The sequence below is a fragment of the Rhodnius prolixus genome, unplaced genomic scaffold (assembly GCF_049639745.1).
Source record: "Rhodnius prolixus isolate KJV_2025 unplaced genomic scaffold, Rpr scaffold_10, whole genome shotgun sequence".
NCBI lineage: Eukaryota > Metazoa > Arthropoda > Insecta > Hemiptera > Reduviidae > Rhodnius > Rhodnius prolixus.
The window spans coordinates 17621853-17645656 of record NW_027411615.1 but is presented as its reverse complement, the minus strand read 5'-3'; the positions used below and the strand labels follow the sequence as shown (position 1 = coordinate 17645656).

Below are 23804 nucleotides of genomic sequence, written 5' to 3'. Positions count from 1 at the left end.
GTCACACAGCAATTTCAATAAACGAGTTATTGGTCAGTAAAAACATTCCTGTGGCTCCTCAGCCTAACTTATTCGCCTGACTTGAGTCCTTGTGATTTTTTTCTCTTCCCAAAGTTGAAAAATCACCTCAAGGGAACTCATTTTGGGACAGTCGAAAACATTCAAACGGCTTTAACCGACCAGCTGAAGGCTATTCCAGTATCGGAGTTCGCACTGCTATGAGGAGTGGAAGAAACGTCTCCAGCGCTGTGTGGCTTCAGAAGGAAGTTATTTTGAAGGTGACAATATAGAATTGTAATTCTTTTTGAATAAAAAATTTTTAAAAAAGCAGTCTCATTACTTAATTTACAGACCTCGTATAGTTTAAATAATGGGCCAGCTTGGTTTAATGAATTACTCTATTATAAGGCCTTGGGCACACAGAAAGCGGTCTGTCGCGGCGGACAGCAATCCAGAGGTAGTCGCGGCGGTCTTCGATATGGGGACGTCACACAAGACGCGATTCTTTTGTTAGAGCGGTCCAGTTTGGTAGCTTTCTTCTTGAGAAGTAGTAGTGCGTTTTTTTTATTATTTGTTTTAATTTTTATACATTGAGTATAAGCTCGGACGAAGAACAACTCCTTCTGCTATTAGTTTTGCAAAGCAAAAAGAAGAAAAGACGAAGTTGAGTGCACAAGAAAGAGTACAATTAGGGGAATATCACCGCTTATGTATCGGACTGGAGTCAGGTTCTTCTAGTATTTTCGTATGTCGCGAAAATGGAATAAAAAATGAGTAATAACGTTTCTTAACATTGGAATCTTCATTTCATATTCCTAGGTGGCAAGGAGGTCACGTTGAAATCTGTAATTTTGTACTACCAGATCGCTTGTCGTCGCGATAAAGACTAGCCCGCCACGGTAGACCGCTTTCTGTTTGACAGAGTTAATGCAAAATTGTGTAATACAACTAGACCGCCTGACCGCCTCGGTCGGGAGATCGTTGCTCGCCTCGACAGACCGCTTTCTGTGTGCCCAAGGCCTAACATTTATAATTTAGTACCTTGGAGGTACACAACACTATGTACAATTTTAATTTTTTACAAGAGAGCAAATGAAAGGTTTTTTATTCTTACTTATAAGGCCATGGAAGTTATTTTGGTTAAATCTTTGGTGGCTAATAAGTAACGTACGAGTAGATGCACTTTAACAGATGGTTGCGTGATAAAAAAAAAACAATAATTTTGTATTAGAAAGATTAAAAAAATAAATTTTGAAAAAATGGACTTAGTGTTGTATACCTCCGCGGTACTGAATTTAAATATGGGCCAGCTTGGTTTAATGAATTAATCTATTATAACATTCATAATTTAAATAAGGGCCAGCTCACTAAAAGTTTTATATATCGTGATAAATTGATCTTCTATATTTTTGAAACGATTTGAGGCAAAATTTGAACGATTGGTTTATGTTCACGTTGTGTCCATAGATTTGGTCTTTTATCATCATTTCATAAAATATCAGGGAGTATAGAATCTAGTATTCTTAATTTACTAGATATGAATGTTCAGAGAATGAAAAATATACAGTACGTTTTTTTTGCTTCCATCTAGAGAAAATAACTAGGCGAGTTGACGGCCAGAAAAATATCCTTTTTTTTTATAAAATATTTCTTTATGTTTCAAACTCCTCGGCCTACATAACCTGACTCTTAGTTCCTACCTAATCGATCGGTATTCCAGTATATAGGTTAGGCAGGCTGTGGCACATTCTCCCATGTTTTTCTATTTTCATCAGGATGAAGTAGGGCGGAATTCTTGGTGCACTACTCTCAGTCATATACATAGCTAGTATGCCTCAAAATACCAACACTCGTAATTTTTCATATTGTAGACGATACAGTTATCCATTCCTCAAGCCTAAACCTAATAACGGTCACCTGTCACATACGATAGAATTTTACTGAATTGTAGCTGTGGATGAGAACGGGTAAATAACAGTTAACAAAAAAAAAAAGTAAGTGTAATTTTACCTTACGTCGGTCATGTCCCCTCCATTGTCCTTTAACAATGACCTTATTCCAATAAAAATGTTATTACTCAGAAAGTTTTAGTCCGAATTCGATTCTGATGACACGGTTAGAAAGACAGATAAATTTTCTAAAAATTGACACCATTTTGAAGCATAAATTATTCTCAAAACATCCTCAATCTTCCTCCGGAAACTTGGAAAATAAAAGAATCGAAATTTTTAAGAAAACTCATTAGGCCCTTATGTGATCATTATCAGACCTAGGTGCTGGCACTTTTTATAAAAAGTTTCCTTGTTTAATGGGATTTCAGATGGTACAACATTTTCCAGGATTCCTTTTAACTTCGTACGAGAAATTACGTTTGATTTGCAATAAAACGTGTTCACGAGCACTCAACAGTGTTAGCTTATCAAGTTGTTTAATTCATTGTAAACTCTTTTAGATGGACCAGTAGTCAATTTTTAAAGCAGTCTTTCTTAAAATAAGCAAGTCAAAGGTTAAGGAAATATTTTAAACAAGTACTATTTTTATAAACAAAAATTCATATGTACATACTTACTCCAAATTACAATTTCACACGTAACTACACTCAAGCCTATTAAACAAGGAAACTTTTATAAAAAGTGCCAGCACCTAGGTCTGATAATGATCACGTAAGGGCCTAATGAGTTTTCTTAACAATTTGGATTACTTTTATTTTTCCAGCATTCAGAGGAAGATTGAGGCTGTTTGGAGAATAACTTATGCTTTGAAATGATATCAATTTTTAGAAAATTTATCTGTCTTTCTAACCGTGTCATCAGAATCGAATTCAGACTAAAACTTTCTGAGTAATAACATTTTTATTGGAAAAAAGTAATGATTTAAACAAAAAAAATTGAAGTGACGTCACTCAAGCACAGAGGAAAATATGAAGTTGGCCAATACGTCATTGAACTCCACTGTAGATGTACTGCACACAGTAGGCCTATGGATAATACTTACTCGTTCACCCTGTATAGAGGGAGGCTGGCACGGGTCCAGAGAGTTGGCGCGCTACGGATTACCTCTGCTTACTGAACAGTCTCTGAACCAGCTTTTTGGTGATCGCGGGAGTTGTCCCCGTTGCGCTGCTAGCTAGTGAAAGGAAGCGGCTCTTCGAAAGAAGATTGGAAGCTGATAGGGCAGCAGCCGCCCGAGAACGAACTTTGGCTGCGTGGACGGAGGAAACTCGTGGCAGATGGACGGCAGCCCTGCCGGCAGTCGGTAGGGGTTTTGGTGAGGTAGATTACTAACTTACACAGCTCCTCAGCGGGCACGGTTACTTCCGGGAATTTCTCCGCAAGATGGGGAAGCGGTCAAAGGGAAATAGTCCCCACTGCTCAGGAATGAGAGGCGACGCCCATCACACATTCTTTGTGTGCGAAAGATGGGGTCGTACCAGAAGAGATTTGGAAGAAAGAGTGGGCCATTGGGTTCCCGAGCGCTTTCAAAAGCATAATGCTCTCTGGCAGGACGCAGTGGAATGCTGTGGCGAATTTTACAAGGGAAGTTCTAACCCTCAAAAGGAGAGCTTTTGGTGGAGAGGAGGATAACCCCCTATTGGGTGAGGAACAGGAGTCTAGCCTGATGTAATGTTGTACAAGCGAATCCTGGCTTGACTCGGCGGAGAAGGAGTGGGTGTTTTAGGCCCCTTAAGTGGGAGCCCGGAACTCAGTGCGTAACGGACATTTCACCCCTTAAAAAAATAGAAAAATATTATTATTATGTATTACTTTTATTATTATTATTACTATTCTTATTTTAGAAGGTGAAATCTTAGAGATTTGCTCACTTAATAGTCTTACAAATTTTAAATGATCAGATTACTATCCAAATGAATTAACCCAGAGAACTCGATTAATTTACTAGACAGTTCATTCATACAGCAGTAAACTATATAATCGATTCGTACTTCTATTTGTCCCTTTGACAAATTTATGTAAATCATTATTTTCAGTAATTGGCCTTTCAAAGTAAAATAGAAGGGTTAAAATCGTAAAAGTTGCCATGGTTGTCAACTACAAAAAAAAAAAAAAAAGTAAAAGAAGAATATGTGTGTGATACACTTGGAATGTTCAACCGATTGGGTTTATATTGCTGCATAGCGTGATTTATTTGTTGGAACAAAACAATGCTAGAGAGATCGAAATATATATATATATATATAAAGGGAACAAAAAACAAAGAGTGAAGTTATAGTGAAGCGGAACAAAGGGTGAGGGGTGAACGGTGTTTGTCACAGGGCTGTTATAGAGTCAAAAAGAAGACCACTGTGAACGTATTGCTGCTGCTGTTATAGTTTGGTAGGCGAGCTGTCTATAACAGTGGGAGAAAGTGAGCTTTTATAAACCCTATGGAATTGTGCAGGATGTGCACACACAATTCCCTACTTGTTCTTTGTAAGTGTATTATTATCTAGGTGTGTGAGTGTAAAGGAAAAGCAGTTTCAGGAGGGCGATGGTAGTTAACGGACATTACTAACTCAAATCCCATTATTACTCCGAAGGGAGGTTAAAGCACATTGAGCTCTGTACTGGGGTAGAAGCCCGGACCTCCAGTAAATGGGGGGCACTGTGTCAGCTTGACAAAAGGGGTCGCCAGGGTTTTTTTCTCTTTTTTTTGCAAACCCACCTCTTTGTCAGCTCCAAAACCTCATCCCTATCACGTTTTCAACAATCAGATCACTAACCAGTTGCAGGAAGGTGATTTTTTTGGGGGGCGGCTGGAGGTGGTTGAGGTTCTTCCCTTTGCCCTTATCAGTAGGTAATTGCTGGCCCTCTCTCGTTACTTTCAAACATAAGACCCCCCTCTCTCTCTCTCTGCACAGTTAACCTGTGCTAACTTGCTGGCGCACACTCATTCTGCGTTAACCGCCCCTACGTCAGCCCATTTACTTCACTAGCCTAGCACCTTACTGCTGGCCCTTAGCTTTCTTTATGTACCATCCCACTAATACCATCCACTACATCTGCACTCACAATTAACTTCATTTTCGAAAAGGTTAACTTCATTTAACAAAATCAAGTAGCAGAAGTTAGAAGTATTAACATCTGGAATCGAAAATTTTTGAATCTTAGAATTACGAAATCAAATAATAGTAATATTGATAATTTTGTATACATAAAATAATTACAAACAATATAGGCATGGACATCAGTACGTCTGCCGAGATGCTGCTAATACTAAAACAAAAGTCTCCCTGAATATAAAAAATTAAAATTAATAGTAAAGTAATAAAAGTTCTTCTGAACCAAAGCTTATTTCAATAATTGAACTCCAAAACCAATTCCCTCCTGTACTTTAGTGCTAATATTGTGTAATTGTACAATGCCTGCCAGTGGTTACCGTTGAGACACAATAGAAACTGAGCCCTGTCTATCGCATCCATCCCAAAGCATTTCCGCCGAAAACCACTCAGAACTGGACTAACGGCAATAAAATGATACGTATCCTCTATAGCCGACATTTTTACACAGCGAACACTTATGCCGATCAGCTGTCCGGGGTCACAGAGTAATTTAATGGTAACACCTCCCCTCTAATCTTCATTATAAGCGACATGAACCTTAGCTTATTCTAATCACAGACATATATTTTACTTCCTTCTTGTAAACTTAGATCTTTGTAAATTTTATAAAATTTTGATTACATAATAATCCATTTTGAAAATCTATTTTCATTAAATCTAACATAGAGTCACAACCTTGGTATATGTTATTGGCGTTTCAATTATACTTATTGACATTACTGCAATTTTAATTCTTTAGTTGTTAATATTGCCAAAACTAATATCGTCCCGTTCAGGAGAGGCGGTAGACAGAGGACCAATAGAGCATTCTATTTTAATAATTCTAAAATCAGTACTGTAAAAAGCGTGAATTACTTAGGCGTCAGGTTCTCATCTTCAGGTGTATTCTCCTTGGCCGCTGAGGAATTTGTAAGGAAAGCAAAACTAGCCTCGTTTAAAGTTAAAGAAATTCTTGTATCCTCTAAATCTGACGCTTGGGAGACTAAATGTGAGCTTTACAGAGCGATGGCCAGTTCAGTCTTATTATATTCTTCAGAGATATGGGCCCCTTTATATACCGATAAAATAGAATCCGTTCCGTTGTAATATTTTAAATCAATTTTCAATTGGCCTCTTCATACTCCTAACTATATTGTGCGCCTGGAAACAGGATGTTTTCATGTCGAGGTGGAGGTTCTTAGAAGAATGATTAGCTGGTGGGCGAAGATTTTAAATATGAGTAATGAGCGACTCCCTAGAATATGTTTGGAAAAGTTAAAGTACTTGGATAATCTCTGCAACAATGACATAAGATTCAACTGGTTTTCGCAATTAAAAAATAAACTATTTACAATGGGTGCTAACTATGTTCTTAATATTTCAGACCCTAATTTAGTCCATCGCGAAATTTCAAACATAGTTGAAAAAATTAGAAACCACAAGGTATCCATAGATATAAATTCTGTTATGAATTCAAATTTCAGTCCATCCTACAGAAAAATAAGCAATTAAGGATTTGGAGAGCCTTATCTAAAATTTAGAACTAATATTTCAAAACAAAAAGTAATTAGCCAGATAAGAGTCGCCAAATTTAATTTCTGCAGACAGCTCTGTAAAGGAAAGCTCTATATATTTGATGGTGAACAACGTTGCAATCTTTGTGACGAACGCTCGCCGGATGATATTCGTCATTTCTTGCTCTCTTGTGCCCCACTCGCCATTATTAGAAATAGATTCCTCACTAGCTACATAGATAGTAATGTAAGTTTGGATGAAAATGTTTCTAATTTACTGTTTATTGATAATGCGGACAAAATGGATAATGTTTATTTTTTTGTAATGTCAGGCCTATCTATTAAATTCTAAATTTTTTAATCCAAAAATTTTTTGTATTATCATTTTTTATTTTTACATAAGCAGAATGTCGATTGAATTTTATTATTTTAATTGAAATTTGAAAAAGATAAATTTATTACTATTATTATTTTATTTTGTTTTAAAGAGCATATAATATATTTTATTATATATATTATAAATTTATATATATATTTTTTATTTTTATTTTGTATTTATTTTTCAAGAAATGTATTCTGTTTTGTCACTCAACTCCATTTGTATGAGGAATTCCTCAAAACAAAATAAATAAATTATTATTATATTATTATTATTATTATACTTATTGACGAAATCAAAATATATAGTATTTACTTTAAGACGAAAAATCCTACCTCCCATCATCTTGAACCAAACTCCTATACCAACTGTGGACAAAGTAAGCTACCTTGGACTGCACCTAGACAAACGGTTGACATGGAATCCCCCATACTAGACTGAAAAGACAAGAAACTAACCAACGCTATAAACTTCTCGCCAGACTACTTGACAAACGATTTAAACTCAACCTACAAAACAAAAGACTCTTATATCTACTGTTACTGCGATCTATTTGGTCATACGGCCCATTGAAGTATGGAGATCGACTAAACGTTCCAATTCTCTACGCATCCAGACTTTAAAGTCAAAAATACTACGAAAACTACTTAACGCTCCATTCTATATTTCCTAACCTCACCATCCATAATGATTTCAGAATCCCTTTCATTAAAGATCTTTCTAAAACTCGCTTCTTAAAATTTCATTCCTCTATCGCAGCTTATTCTAACCCTCTTATAGAACACCTACCTTCTTCCACATTACCAGGTAATTCTCTAAGGAGATTGAAGAGAAGATGGCCGTTCGTGAGAACGGTTTAGTACTATATTCACGATAATGGAGTGACACCACTGGATGCCTTCTCCGATCATATTCACGATATTTTTATCTTATATCGCATTTGTTTGGGCAACAGTTGTTGCAGTTGCGAATTTCAGCATACTTAAGAGGGTTTCAAGAAAGCCACCGTAAATGCCCGTAGATTGATTCATCTACTTTGGCGAGAAGAATTTGATTTCAACTATGTTTCTATCCCTAGCTAACACTCGCTGACTCTGTCCGAAACCGGTAAGGAATACAAAGAAACGTTCGTGTTACGTCGGAAAATTAGCGTCATTCACATTTATGTGACAAAATAAATATTTTCACGTTTAAGTTATTTTTATCAGCTGGTTCGCTATTGTTCGCGTCAGTGTGTTTAATTTTTGCTCTTTAAACTATTAATTATTTTGAAGTGTTTTAAGTGACTAATTAATGTTAAATTGTTTTTGTTTTATTTACTGTTATTGGATCTTTTGTTTGACATTGAAGTGAGATGAAAATTTGACAATTTTGTAAATAGTTTAGCTTTAATTAATTTACTTTTTTCTTAGGTTAGGTAAGTTATTTTGAATTTAAAAAAAAAAAATTTTTTTTTTTGTTAAACACCTACTCTTGCAGAAGAGGGAAAGAAAGGATTACAGTAGAGCTTAGACTATGGGTCTAAGTGATACTGATATGACAGGGTTTTCTACCTCAGGAGACGAATCCACCGCTTCCTCTCTTAATAAAACTAAAAGATCGTCACAAATGGCGAATTTATCTCCTGGGAAAGGTAAATCAAAAAAGCAGGGTAAGAAGAGCTCTCTAGTAGCTTCAACAGCTCAAACTCGTCTGCGAAGCTCACACCCCTCTCAGGCTTCAACTTCGCAGCAACAATTAGTACCACCACAACAAGAACAACATCTTCAGTTACAGCATCAGCACCAACAGGTTCAGCAACAACAAAGCCCCCTACAACATCAACAAAAAGGCCAGCCCCAACCACAGGAAGTAGAATTTGTCTCCGATTTCGCTACCCATAATAAGTTCAGTGTTTTGCCTGAGGTTGGTGACTCATCTATGAGTGACCACAAGCCACCGCCCTTATATATCTATAAAATCAATAATTATATTGGTCTGAACAACGACCTCAGAAACCTAATAGGTTCTGACAATTACTCTTGCAAATCGAGGCTTGAAAACATTTTGGTATCGACAAATACATCTGAAGCCTACAGGGCAGTTGTTCACTATCTGAACCAAAATAACATAGAATATCACACCTACCAATTAAAGAAAGACAAAGCATTCAGAGTAGTCCTGCGACATATTCACCATTCTGTTCCCCCACAGGAAATTCAACAAGAACTACAATACATAGGATTTAAGGTTAGGAACATCACCAACGTTCGTCACCCCTTAAATAAAAATCCATTACCTTTATTCTTTGTTGACTTGGAGCCAGACTCCAACAACAAAAATATATTTAATGTCACCAGGCTGCTCAACACCGTGGTTAAAGTAGAAGAACCGCACAAAACGAAGGAGATAGTACAATGCAAAAGGTGCCAGCAGTACGGGCACACGCGGGCTTACTGCCATGTGGCGCCCAGATGCGTTAAGTGTGCAGGACCTCACCTCTGGGATCAATGCAACAAGCCACCAGATACTGCTCCAACATGCGCTCTCTGCTTTGGGCCGCACTCCGCTAGCTTTCGTGGTTGTGAGGTACACAGAGAACTCCAACGAATCCAGCGAGAAAGGCAGATTGCTCGTGGCCAAAGGACTCCCTCAAGGGCACCTGCTCCGATCTCGAAAATACCAACACAAAGGGATTTTCCTTCACTCCAGCAGACTACAGTGCAAGGGCCACCCCTACAACAACAGCTACCTCAGCAGCGCCGTTCTTACCAACCTACTACTCGAGGACTACCCTACTCGGAGGTCGTGAGGTCACATCCTTCACATCAACATTCACTTCATACTCATCAAAATTCACTTCCTTCTCAACTTCCAAACTCACAGCCTGACAACATAACAACAGTGCTAAACTCATTTTTCCAAAGATTTGAATCACTTCTTACTCCTCTAGTTAGCTTACTAAACACTCTTATAACTCAACTTCTACCATGCCTCAAACCTTAAATATCCTTTCTCAACATTCATTAACTATTCTTCTCTGGAACGCCAATGGCTTGAACTCCCACAGAGACGAACTAGACACTCTACTACACGACAAACGTATTGACATAGCTTTACTCACAGAAACTCACTTCACTAGTAGATCTCACTTTTACATCACTGACTACAAAACGTACAGGACTGACCATCCGGACGACACAGCCCACGGAGGTGCGGCGATCCTAATTCGCAACAGCCTTTTACACTATAGCCTTCCTTCAACAGCAACTGACTACCTCCAGTCCTCTGTAATTTCCTTAACTGCTCTTCCATACAAGTTCAGTATTGCAGCTGTATACTGCCCACCAAACAAATCAATATCCCGAGAGCAATTTGCTTCCTATTTTGGCACCATCGGTCCAAGGTTCCTCTCCGGGGGAGATTACAATGCAAAGCACCAGCAGTGGGGATGTCGCACTACGAATCCAAGAGGTCAAGTACTTCTTAATGTCCTATTATCCAAAAACTACAGCAGCATCTCACCTAATCAACCTACATATTGGCCGACATCTTTATCTAAACTTCCTGATATTCTCGATTTCTTCGTAATTTCTCACATATCTCATCACTTTGACATCTCTACACTTACTGAACTCTCCTCAGACCACAGTCCTGTTCTTCTTACACTTGACATAAGGCCATTTCCTACCATACCTAAACCTTCTCTTATATGTGGACAAGTAAATTGGGAGCAATTCCAATCAAAACTGGAAGACAAGTTGAACTTACGGATTTCTCTTAAAACGGCTGAAGAGTTGGACAATGCAGTAGAACATTTAACCACTTCTATACAGACTTCTGTCTGGGAATCCTCGACTCATTCTGTAGCACAACGAACTCACATGACTAACATACCATTATACATTCGGACACTCATCACGGATAAAAGGCGTGCGAGAGCGAAATGGCAACGCACCCGCTATCCATCTGACAAACGAGAATTCAACAGACTGACTCACCTACTTAGAAACCAACTTAGACAACTAAAAGAAGAACGCTTTGAAGAATACACTTCATCTCTATCGACTGAAGACAAGTCTCTATGGACAGCCACAAAAAGGATCCTTTCATACAAGTCAGTAGCATCTCCACTTCGTCGTGATGACGGCTCGTGGGCCTCCTCTGACGAAGATAAAGCTTCCCTATTTGCATCTTATCTAACTTCTGTCTTTACTCCTCACTCTGAATTAGTCAATCCTCAGTTCCAAGAATCGCTCTTAAAAGATCTTGATACTCCTCTTCCTCTCTCGCTTCCTCCAAAGCCATTCACCCCTTCAGAGGTTAAACATATTATTAGATACCTTCCTTTAAAAAAAGCACCCGGTTTTGATCTCGTTACTCCAACCATCCTTCGAAAACTTCCTAAAAAAGCTCTAGTTTTACTCACCTCAATCTACAACGCCACTCTCCGCACCACCTACTTTCCGCTACTATGGAAATTTTCCATTATACTTCCGATACCTAAGCCAAATAAACCTTCACAACTCCCGACGTCACATCGTCCCATTAGCTTACTGTCAGGGCTAGGAAAAATTCTTGAAAAACTCCTGCTAAAACGTATTCTTCCAATAATTGAATCTAATGACATTCTCCCGGATCACCAATTTGGATTCAGGCGACAGCACTCCACCATACAGCAGTGCCATCGAGTTGTAGATGTAATCTCCACCTCCCTTGAGAAGAAGGAGTGTTGTTCTGGGGTGTTCCTTGATGTGAAGCAGGCTTTCGATCGGGTGTGGCACACTGGACTTCTCTGGAAGCTCAAGACCATCCTTCCAGCCACCTATTTCCTCATTTTGAAATCTTACTTGACTGACAGACATTTTAGAGTGAAGGTAGGAACTATTCTTTCTCCATTCAGCCATGCTGACGCTGGAGTTCCGCAAGGCAGCATACTAGGCCCCATTCTGTACACAATCTACTCCTCAGACATACCTACTCATCCTCAAACTACTCTTCTCACCTATGCTGACGATACTGCCATCTTATCTACTGACAAAGACCCAATAATAGCTCATAGAAACCTTCAGACTCACCTCACCTCCTTAGAAAATTGGTTCAAAAAATGGGCTGTCAAACTGAACGAAACTAAATCTCAAAATATCACCTTCACTCTTCGACGCATCACTCTTCCTCCTGTCTTTTACAATCTTATTCCTTTACCTGCTGTCAACGTAGTCCGCTACCTTGGGCTTTACCTTGACAGAAGACTCACATGGAACCCTCATACTCGACTTAAGAGAACAGAACTTAACAGACGCTTCCGACAACTGAAAAGACTACTCGACAACAGATCAAAACTCACTCTGGACAACAAAAGACTAATATATGTAAGTATACTAAAGCCAGTCTGGGCTTACGGCATCGAACTGTGGGGTTCAACCAAACGCTCAAATCTGCAAAGGATCCAGTCCTTGCAATCTAAAATTCTTCGCTCTATAGTAAACGCTCCTTTCTACGTCACCAATCAAACCATTCACACAGACTTGAACATTCCTTTCGTCACACAAGTTGCAAAAACACGATACAGAAAATTCCATCTTAACATTCAAACACATCACAATCCACTGGTACAACATCTATCTTCAAGAACATTTCCAGACAACACTTCCAGACGTCTTAAAAGACAGTGGCCTCGCGATCTCCTCTCTGATGAAGAGAGTCAGTAGAAAGTAAATTGTTTTTTGGAGTGTTACCGCTGGGTAACTTCTCCACTCTTTTATTCTGTTATTTATAGTTATCATTGTTGCTTATAACGCAAAATGCGTTGATTGTAACTAAATAAATGATTTAAAAAAAAAAAAAAAAAAAAAGTTATTTTTTTCTCAACACTAATCCTATATTTTCTTTGTTTCAGGTAATAAAAATATTAAGAAGAATGAACAGTAATTGGAAGGTAACCTTTTCTTCCTAAATATATATTTAATCCGAAAAAGAATTTTTTAGTTTGTGTTCTTCGAAAAAATAACTTTTTTAAGACCTTGTGCACATCTTTTAAAGATTAAATTAGGCACTACAATTTGCTTCAAAACCATTCTTATCCTAATAACCCTAGAGCTTAGATTCCTTTACACTTTTGAAACATTAGTTGGGATTATAGTTGTTCTTTGATGATATCGTTGATGTAATTATCTCTTTTACTTTAGTTTTTGTTAATTTTCACGGTTCTGGATTTTTCAATAATCATTAGATTTAGAATTCATCAGTTTCTTTGTAGAATTGAGATTACTGTGTTGAGTATATAAAGTTTATTTTTTCCAAGGTTTGCAAAGTCGAGCCACGAATTGTAAATTTTATCTCTTATGGAAAAGGAGAGAATAACCATTCCTTCACTCTCTTAGCCGCCTATACTTGGTACTGGCTGTGGTTACATTTGTCTCGAAGGGCGACCTACTATTTACCCTTGGCTTTTAATTAATTATTAAGGTACACGGTCATGTAACTTATTTCAGGCAATATCTAAAATTAATAAATACCCTATTCTTATAAATAAATAAAACATAGAAGTTTTTTTTTTTTTGCGTTGATCGTTTGCTATAATCAACGCGTTAGCGCTATAAGTAACAATGATACAATAGAGTAGTAAATGATAAGGTAACGAGTGGAGAAGTTACCCAGTGGTAACACTCCAAAAACATTATATGGTTAGTCACTCTCTTCACTTGAGAGGAGATCACGAGGCCACTGTCTTTTAAGACGTCTTGTCGGGTTGTTAGGAAGAGTTCTTGAAGAAAGATTTTGACCTAGAGGATTTGCATGAAATTGCAGGCTGAAGTGGAGTTTTCTGTATTGAGTTTTAGCAACTTGGGTGATAAAAGGAATGTTAAGGTCAGTGTGTATAGTCAGGTTGGAGACATAAAATGGAGCGTTTATAATAGTTCGAAGTATTTTTGATTGAAGAGATTGAATCGTTTGGCGATTAATGCGTTTGGTAGAACCCCACAGCTCTATTCCATACGCCCAGATGGGTTTTAAAAAATTAGTATAAATCAGTCTTTTGTTGTTTTGATCTCTCGTCTTTAAGTCTTTTAAGTAGTCGATAGCGTCTATTTAGTTCTGTTCTTTCAAGACTAGTGTGGGTACATAGAAGTAAATTAAAATTTTTCACAATTTGTCGATTTTAATTTTAAAATAATAAAACAATTCACCGGAGATTGATAAATAGATAAACTGTTGTATATCCTTAATAAATATCTAAAACTCAACTTCTAATAAATAACTGAAATAAATACCTTAATAATATTAAGAGAAACTCGCCAGGAGCTGTTAAGTGATATTTATTCAAGTTTAGAAAAGCCTGCTCAATATCCCACAAGGGAATAGCGAAAATAACTAAGAGAAAAAGCAGAAGCCTTGCTAAGAGCCTTAATAGAAGTATTAAGTTAGAAAAGAAAAAAAAGACTGAAAAAATGCAATGCAAATGATTCCGCAATTTCATGATATCTGAAGGTTGGGATCGACCAATGTAAAAATATCTAATTAATCAAGAATAGTTGGTTTATTTAGTTCCAAAATAGTTTTTGATTTCTTATTATAATACGTTCCTTATTTATTGCTGCTTATAAGATCGGTATATTGATGGTAGAATGGAATTTCTGTAATAATCCTTTATTGAACATTGATTTTCTAAAAGTAACTAGCCCAATAAAGTTACTGCATTATTAATAATCTTTTCACTTGATTATAAAATAATAGCCGAGGAAAGTTATCGTGATCATATCAAATTTTCATTTTAGTTTCCATCGGAGATTTCGTTATAACATTCTCCCTCTGGGAAAAGCGGTCTAGCTGAAAGTGGAAATGATGTATGATAACTGAGTGGGTATGTTTGAACGAATTAGTATATGTCCATCAAAAATCTCTACCTTAAGTATCACAATATTATTGAGAACTTGGAGAATTGTAGGAAAATTTCGTATGAGAGTTTACATTTTAATGTCTCGATTAGTACAATAATTTTTTGTTTTTTAGTATGACTATTTAATTGTCGAGTTGATAGGTTTTATGGTTTGTACAGTTTCAACGAAGTTGGGCATGTTAATGAAGTTTGTATTCAAGAGTACTACATTCTACGATTTTGAGATACTAGGTGTAGAAAAACTTATTACCTCTCAGTTTTGAAGTAAAGAAAGAAATAGTTTTGATTTTGTACTTATTATGCATATTAGTAAGTCCCAATTCAAATATAACAACAATTTACATTGGAGGTAGCTGATATTTCTACAATGATTGCATGAGATTAGATAATCGAAAAGAAGTGCGGTCTAAAATTAATTATTTAAAGGTGCCTTCATCTCACGGCCTTTCAGCTATTAGCCGGCTCGGTATTTCCGTTCAGAATCCTTTTAATTTAACAAAACTTCCGCTCCCAACTTGAGGAGATTCGCATCCATTTCTACAGTCTGGACAGTGTAAGAAACAAAAAAAAATTGGTGATACTGTATAGTACCTTCAAAACTGTTCATCAAATTAAATCAAAATGAATAAGGTATTGGAAAAATACAAAACGCTACTGTCTTGAAGCAATTATTATAACAAATGTATTTAAGAAATATAAAATAAAATTTTATTGTAATTTTGATTTTTAACTAATTGTTAGAATTAATGCTTTAAAGTTGGATAATTTTAATTTATATGTATAAATTAAAATATTGATATAAATTATTGATAATAATTGATATATATATATATAAATTATATTATATATGATATATTATATAAATTGATATATAAATATTGTTAAAAGAATAAAAAGATACTAAGTGGAAAAAGCGCAAACGCTTTATAATGCAGTCAAATTACTTATTATATTGAACAAGCAAAATTATCGCTGCCAATCAGATCCCCGTTCGCGTTATGGCTATCGAGATTACAAAATTTTGATTTTCTTTTGTAAGTTTGAACTTGAGAATAGGGGTTTCAAAAACACTATTTTCATTGTTGAAATCAAGTTATGAAAATTTAGATTTTTTTTTTTCTTTAAAAGGCGTCGCGATTGTAAGATAAAGTGAGTGATCTTGCAAATGCATTTAATCCGACTTAGTAACCAGCTCCGTGCATTTTATGAACGTGTTCTTGCCCAAGAAGGGAAAATGTATACTTCTTCGTACAGATTCGCACGTCTAATTTAAAGCAAGCAGTATTTTTATTAAGACGACTGTCGCCTCTTAACGTTGTTAAATGCCATTACAAATTCAAGCAATATATGTTGAAGTGCCCATAACATCCAAACAATGTTTGAAAGCTTTAGTTGTCTTTTCAATCGTTGACAACATTTATCCAAGCATCCAAAAAACTTAAAAAGATGTCGGTAAACCAGTCATAATGCAAACATTATTTTATTTTTTAAATTTATTGGCAATAACTAAACTTCTTTACAAGTTTTGGAGGACTTTGATGAACTTAAGTTTTTTTTTTTCAGCAATAACTTTGCTCGCGATTTACCTAATTTCATTCTAACTCAATATTTACTTCGTTATAAAAAAAAAGTTAAAAATTAATTATTTCTTTTATTTCTCACAAAAGTTTGTTCTTGTTGAAAGAAAAAGTGAAATTTGTGTAGAATGAAGAAAATAACATTTAGTAATTTCATTTTAATAATTGCCAAGGAAAACGTCAAGAACAAGAACTTGTTTAAAAGAAGAGAAGTTTGGTAATTTTATTACCTCAATGCCTCTTCGTTAATAACTAAAATACTTGTGAACAATATTTTACACAATTTTTTATTAATTCAAGGTTGGTACATTGGCATAAGAATTGTCTTTTTAAAACTCTATTTATTGTATTTTTGTTCTCGTTTGCACAATAACCGAGTATTGTTTTCGAGGGACGGAAAAAACTAACTTGTGTTCACATCTACTGTTGTCTTTTAATGCCTCAATGTACCAATATATTGGTCAGAAATCTAATTCATACATTTATGGTACATAAAGTGCCTGCTCATGATATACAGGGTGATCCATTTAAAACGCACCAATCGCTAATAACCTTTTTAGGAAAGCGGAATTCCTTAAAAACCCATGAAGTTAACTATACGTTTTGTTTGGTCTAGTTTTCAAATTTTTCATCCCTGAAGCTGTATCTATATTTTTGCCAGAGTTAAGGGCAAAAACCTGATTAGAGTTTCATAAGGACCACTGGTTTGATTATGAAAACTACATAAAAAGCTTTGAAAAATGACGTTGACCCCATTTTGATATTTTCTAATAGTCGAGATATTTAAAATCAAAGTTACAATTTTATCTATTCGTGATTGGTTTTCAATATTTATTTTTCACCAGAAATACACGTATTGGGGAGGTTCTCTAACTGCAAAAAATGTTATTTTTGACGCAAAGAACAAAAATAATAATTGAGGTTTTAAAACATGTAGTGAAATGTAATGGTTGTGGGTGAATCAGGATAATTTGTTTTATCATCAAATAAGAGCAAGCATCACATCATTTTAATGCACCCAGTATGCAAGACTTCTTAACATATGATTACGGTAAGAATATCTTGCCAGGGAGAGGTGGATGTTGGTCTAGTGGTCAAGAGCGTGGCTTTGTAAGTGGGAGATCCCCAGTTCGAATCCCGCGTATGCAGTCATTCATAATACTTTTTTAAAATAAAATATCATAAGCTTATTTAATGGGTTTTTTTCCGGATTTCTACTTTCCTAAGAAGTTATTAGCGATTGGTGCATTTTAAATGGATCACCCTGTATAATATAGAAGGAGATTTTTTTCATTAATCAGGTTTTATTTTCAATATAAACAATTATAGAAGGAGTAAAGTATGTTTGCTGGTCGCCTCCGTCTACGACACCTAATTGGTATTTTCATTGTCATTTTCCGCAACTTTTTCTATTAGATCTGGGTTGTTGAAAAAAAAAAAAACTTTTTTAAAGGAGGATTTTCTCTATATTTTAAAGAAAATTTGGGAATTTTATCTTTTATAGAAAAAGAGAAAAAAAAATTGTCAAAGTTGGGTGTTTTTCAACGTTACGCTTTTTCGTGCAGTTTTTGACGATCAACCCTCAAATAACTGTCCTAACGGACAGTTTTAATACAGATATAAAATAAATTAGGTAAGGTTCAATGTTTTATTTATTTAAATATTATAATCGAAATTTTGATAAAAATATGGTAAAATATTATTTGTTAAGCATATACGAGGTGTGTTCAAAAAGTAACGGGAATTTTTAAATTTCGCGGGTTTGGAGAGTCTGATTGTAAAATTTTTTTTTTTATTATGTTGGTACACATGCCCCTGAAGTATGATAAAATTTTCAGTAATATTCATTGTTTACTTCTTAAGTGGCAGCCGTTAAGGTTAGACGTGTTTTTCGAGCTTGGCGATTTTTGTTTGTTAAAAAAAATGGATCAAAGAATTTGTATTAATTTTGCGTAAAAAATGAAATAAAGTGTAATAAAGTGTGTGAAATGTTAATAAAGGCATATGGTGAGTCTGCTATGAGTAAAACAAGGATTTACGAGTGGTATAAGCGTTTCCAAGATGGCCGCGAAAACGTTGAAGATGACGAACGACCTGGACGTCCAAGCACATCAACAACCGATGAAAACGTGAAAATAGTGAAAGAAATGGTTATGAACGATCGCCGAATCACAATCAGAGAAGTCGCTGATGATGTTGCCATATCAATTGGCTCATGCCATGAAATTTTTTCGGATGTTTTGGGTATGAAACGTGTGGCAGCAAAATTTGTTCCAAAATTGTTGAATTTCGAACAAAAACGGCGGAGAATGGAAGTTGCTCAAGAGTCACTCAATGAAGTCGACAACGATGCGGATCTACTGAAACGAGTTATAACAGGTGACGAAACATGGGTTTACGGATATGATGTCGAAACTAAGGCTCAATCGTCCCAGTGGAGGCATTCTGGATCGCCAAGACCGAAAAAGGCTCGACAAGTGCGGTCGAATGTGAAGGTTATGCTCACTGTGTTCTTCGATTTTAATGGCATAGTGCATCATGAATTCTTGCCACAAGGTCAAACAATCAATAAGGAGTACTACCTACAAGTTCAACGCCGTTTGCGTGAAGCAATCCGAAAAAAACGCCCGGATTTGTGGCAAAACAATTCATGGATTTTGCACCACGATAATGCACCTGCTCACACTTCATTGCTTGTTCGTGAATTTTTGGCCAAAAACAAAACTTTAACGATGCCCTAGCCTCCATATTCGCCAGACATGGCTCCATGTGACTTTTTTCTATTTCCAAACATAAAGAGAACATTAAAAGGCCGTCGTTTTACAAGCATAGATGACATTAAAAGCGAATCGCTGAAAGAGCTGAAAGCTATCACAAAGATGGAGTTTCAGAAGTGTTTCGAGGATTGGAAAAAGCGCTGGCACAAGTGTATTGTATGCGAAGGGGACTACTTTGAAGGCGACAATATTAATGTAGATGAATAAATAAATATTTTTTTCAAAAAACGAAAATTCCCGTTACTTTTTGAACACACCTCGTACCTATATAAAGACATGTAGGCAGAATGAATCCCGAAGAAATACCATATAAGATAATTAAAGAAAATATATATGGCACGCGACGAGTGGGCAGACCGAGGTCGCGATGGAGTGATAGTGTTTCAAAGGATGCAAGAACTCTCCTTGGTATCCGAAACCGGATGGTGGCAGCATTGGACCGAGACAACCGGCAAACTTTGATAGAGGAGGCCAAGATTCGCGCAAGTTAGGAGGATATACCTATATTTTGTAAGGTAGACCTGTTAAGCTAATATGTATTGTGGTACTGGGTTCGATTCCCGGTCTTAGGCTTTGGATTTTATTTAATGGTTAATAAAAGAAATTTTACAATAAAGTATGTTTGTTAGTCGCCTCCGTCCACGACACCTAATTGGTAGTTGGACGTTAAGCCCCGCCTGAAAAAATAGGCGATTACTTTACTTTTACTTTACAATTATAGAAGGAATGTAAGCTCATTGATTTGTTAGCTGGCGCAGTCATTTTAATGTGATTTTAGTTCAGACTATGATTTTGCTATTGTTAAGTGTAGATGACTGGTATAAAACAATTTTATTAGAAATTTTTTATTACTAGCAAGTCATTAAAGAAATAGAAAGGATTAGGTATGAAAGGAGGGAAGGCAAAAAAGAGCTCCTTAAGAGAGTTAAGAGGGAAGACAATGAAAAACACTTAAACTGGAAAGGACAGAAGTACCGGTGAGAGGACAATTTATTATTAAAGAAGAACAGTACAGCGAGGTCTGGAGTGGGCCAGCTGTAAGATTAAGTGGGTCTGTTGTCACTAACGGTCCGCCTAGATTGACTTACATTAAACTGTTGGCAAATATTTCTCTGCAGTTTTAGAAGAGAATGACTCAGGTAACAACATCTCTACACTTCTCTTCTAACCTTTTGTTCAAGAGAAACAGGAACCTACCGGGGGGAGTTATAAACTAGGCCTAGAGATGCGCTAGCTTTCCCCAACAGGCCTCGGGATTCTTGTAAATGTGACCCGAAGGTACAATCGAATTAAGACTTGTAATATTGGGTTATCGTCGACATGAGACTAGCTTCTTGTGACAGCGGAGGTATGTTCTTCGCCTTTAATCCATCATTAAATTAGTGTCCACTCTTGAAACATTTTTGACATCCAGAAATTAATGAAATTTAGTGTAACTGAACTGTGAAATGTTATTAACATTTTATTAATAGCTAAAATATTTATTTTATAATAATATACTAGGTGTGGCTATTAAATAACGAGACTGATACAGCTACAGAACAACTGTGCATGCGCCAAATCCTAACGACCGACAGCTGTGCAGCGTAAAGCCTTCTCTTTCGATTGCAGCGTCTCACGTGTTTGTTAGAGAAATCTGTCTGACCGGAACCGTCGTTTGTGTACTAGAGGTGTAAGTTTCGTTTTGCCGAAAACATGATTACTACACATGTAGTAGAGCAACGAATTATCGTGAAATTTCACATGAAACTGGGTAAAACCGCTACTGAAACTTATCTTTAATTAAAATAAGTTTATAGCGATGAATGTCTATCCCGTGCGCAAGTTTTTGAGTGGTTCAAGTGTTTCCAAGATGGTCGAGAAAACGTCGGATGACCGCCTGGGTCTCCACGTCCAAAACGGATGAAAATATCGATTATTAAAACTGTCCGGTAGGACAGTTGTATAAGAGTTGACCATCAAAAACTGCACGAAAAAGCGTAACGTTGAAAAACACCCAACTTTGACAATTTTTTTCTCTTTTTCTATAAAAGATAAAATTCCCAAATTTTCTTTAAATTATAGGGCAAACCCTCCTTTATGACTATAATTTTTTTGCAACAACCCAGATCTAATAGGTTTCGAGAAAAAAGTTGCCAAAAATGAGCAAAAACGGCTTTTTCAAAAAATGTTCTTGTTCTTGTTGTTGTTGTTGTTGTTCTTGTTGTTACCTTTTTTGTAAACAACGTAGCGCCTAAACGCGTGAACCGATTTTCATGAATGAGATGTCATACGATTCAATATTTTATGTAGATGTGCCTTTTGGGGGTCTCGACGCTGTACATCGAATGGGAGAGGAGTTAGCCCCCTTTATGTAAGGCCCCCTCCAAAATTATTATATTACTAATTACTCTGTAAATCTTGGCCCGATTTTGATAAAATTTGGTAGGATGATAGGGTTAGGGCTCCGCTACGTAACATTAAAGCGGCGATCAGCTCTTACACTTGTTAAGGGGAAGTATAGCAATCGTTTCAAATTATCGACACGTGAACCGATTTTTATGAATGAAGTGTCATTCGAATCGAAATTTTATACAGATTTGCACTTCAAAAGTCTCGGCACCGTGCCTCATAAGGAGGGGAGTTTGCCCCACCCAAATAAGGCCCTTTCTAAAACTATAATTACCAATATTTCTAAAACGCTTAGTCCGATTTTGATAAAATTCAGCTCGAATAAGTGGTTGAAGCTCCTCTACGTTGCTGATTCTCTTGCTCCTACTAAGAGGAAGTACTGCAATCGTTTAAATTATCAATGAGTGAACCGATTTAAATCAATGAATTGTTCGATTAAAAAATCTTTGCCTCTTTGCCTTATAGGGAGAAGTACTGCAATCCTAGTTTATTTTTCTTACTCCTCTTAAAAGGAAGTACTGAAATCGCAGTTTAATTTATCTATTTACGTACAAATACCTTCCTATGTTATTCAAAACGCTTTCTCAAAAAAATTGTTATTGAGGATGGTTTGGGAGCCGCAACTACAATCATTTTTTAAAAAGATCTCTCCAGTGGTAGTTAACACCTAATCAGGTTATAATGATAGAATTGCTTATTACAAATTTTAAAAAAATCTGTAAAGCAGATATGTAACTTTGTAAAATAGACAAAAAGGAAAATCTATCCAAAAGGTACAAAAATCTCCTTAACAAAAACTTACAGTTTAAAATGTTAAGTATAAGGGTTGATTAAACGCCAAAAGGTACACAAATCAGCGAGTACCCAACATTTCATTAATACTTCATGAATACCTAGATTGAGAATGTAATTGAAGAAAACTATATTATTTGCGATAAAGCCAGATAATTATTATCTATTATTATAAACGTTTGACTACTACATAAAATAACAATTACTTTAATCAAAGAATGAACTTAAACCAACGATTTTTATTTAAAAATAAAAATAAATAAATAAAATAAACAAAATCATTGGTGTAAGTTTTTTATAAAAAAAAGTTTTGAATTTTTTAGCCTCATATATTTTTTTTTGTAACGTTTTTCTTTTTAACCTGTAATTAATAGTTTCATTATTATAGATAACTAGATATTACAGTCAATCTACAGTGCTACTTGAACATATATTTTGTAGACGAAAATGGCCAGCATAATGACATCTAATAAATTCTAAAAAATAACTTATTAATGAAAATTAATGCAGTAGAATTACTTAACTATTAATGAAGTATTAATGAAATGTTGGGTACTCGCTGATTTGTGTACCTTTTGGCGTTTAATCAACCCTTATACTTAACATTTTAAACTGTAAGTTTTTGTTATTAACACAAATAATTGATGGGTTTTGTAGGTTTTAGAAATGAATAAAGTTTAATATCACACGACATGGTTCTTCAATAATTTTGTATACGTTTATGATACGATAAATCGATTGATTGAACGTAAACATTATTAAATAAATACAAACGAAGTTCGCTAATTAAACGAAGTAATAAAGGCTGGAATCATTTCTATTTAAGTAATTGAAAGTTCCTATTACTGACTAAGGACATCTCAAAACAGATATTACTTACGAAGATTCGGTTACGAAAATTTGACTCAATCGATTGCAAAACGTATTCTTACTAATTTTTGATTAAATTCCATATGATTGACTAAAAATCCAATACAACCAGGAGCGTCTTTCGTAGCGTTCCTCCAGTTATAGGGCCTCTTCCCATCCTGGCTGTTTAATTACTAGTCTTGAGAGAGGATCCAGGATAAAGTATGAAGGTATGGACTTTTCTTCTACCAGAACCGAACTCAGAGCTATGCCAGCCGCTCCCAATAGTACAGAGTATGTGCAGCGACGTTTCCTTTTTCTTCCTGACAGAACTTTCATAAGTCATCCAATTGCCTATGTGATTCTTGAGTTTCTTTAATCTGCAATGGTGCTTGAGGAGATCTAAGATCGTCTGACCATTCAGTCTGACCGGGCCATCCCGGTCTCTATGTAGTAATGCAGCTTTTATTGTGGAATTCAAATTATCTACACAAGTAATTGTTGATGAGCGTTTGCGCCTTTTTCTGTCTGTGGTTACCTTGTCCTGATGAGCGATTGTTCTCTTGCGACTTGTTGTGCTTCCATCTTTTGACAGCTGCACTGAACGA

At 35.9% G+C, this 23804-nt stretch overlaps 2 protein-coding genes across 3 annotated transcripts in view; both read left to right on the top strand.

Annotated features, from left to right (window-relative positions):
- Nucleotides 1–23804, top strand: part of LOC141457322 (zwei Ig domain protein zig-8-like) — a 721433-nt gene that overhangs the window by 126932 nt on the left and 570697 nt on the right. The window lies entirely within an intron of this gene.
- Nucleotides 7801–10062, top strand: LOC141456758 (uncharacterized). The gene has a single exon (XM_074133018.1). The coding sequence runs from the start codon at nt 8447–8449 to the stop codon at nt 9914–9916; it is 1470 nt and encodes a 489-aa protein (XP_073989119.1). The 5' UTR covers nt 7801–8446; the 3' UTR covers nt 9917–10062.

Excerpts from the sequence above, each read along its gene's own strand:
- LOC141456758 (XM_074133018.1), top strand. The coding sequence starts at position 8,447 with ATGGGTCTAAGTGATACTGATATGACAGGGTTTTCTACCTCAGGAGAC.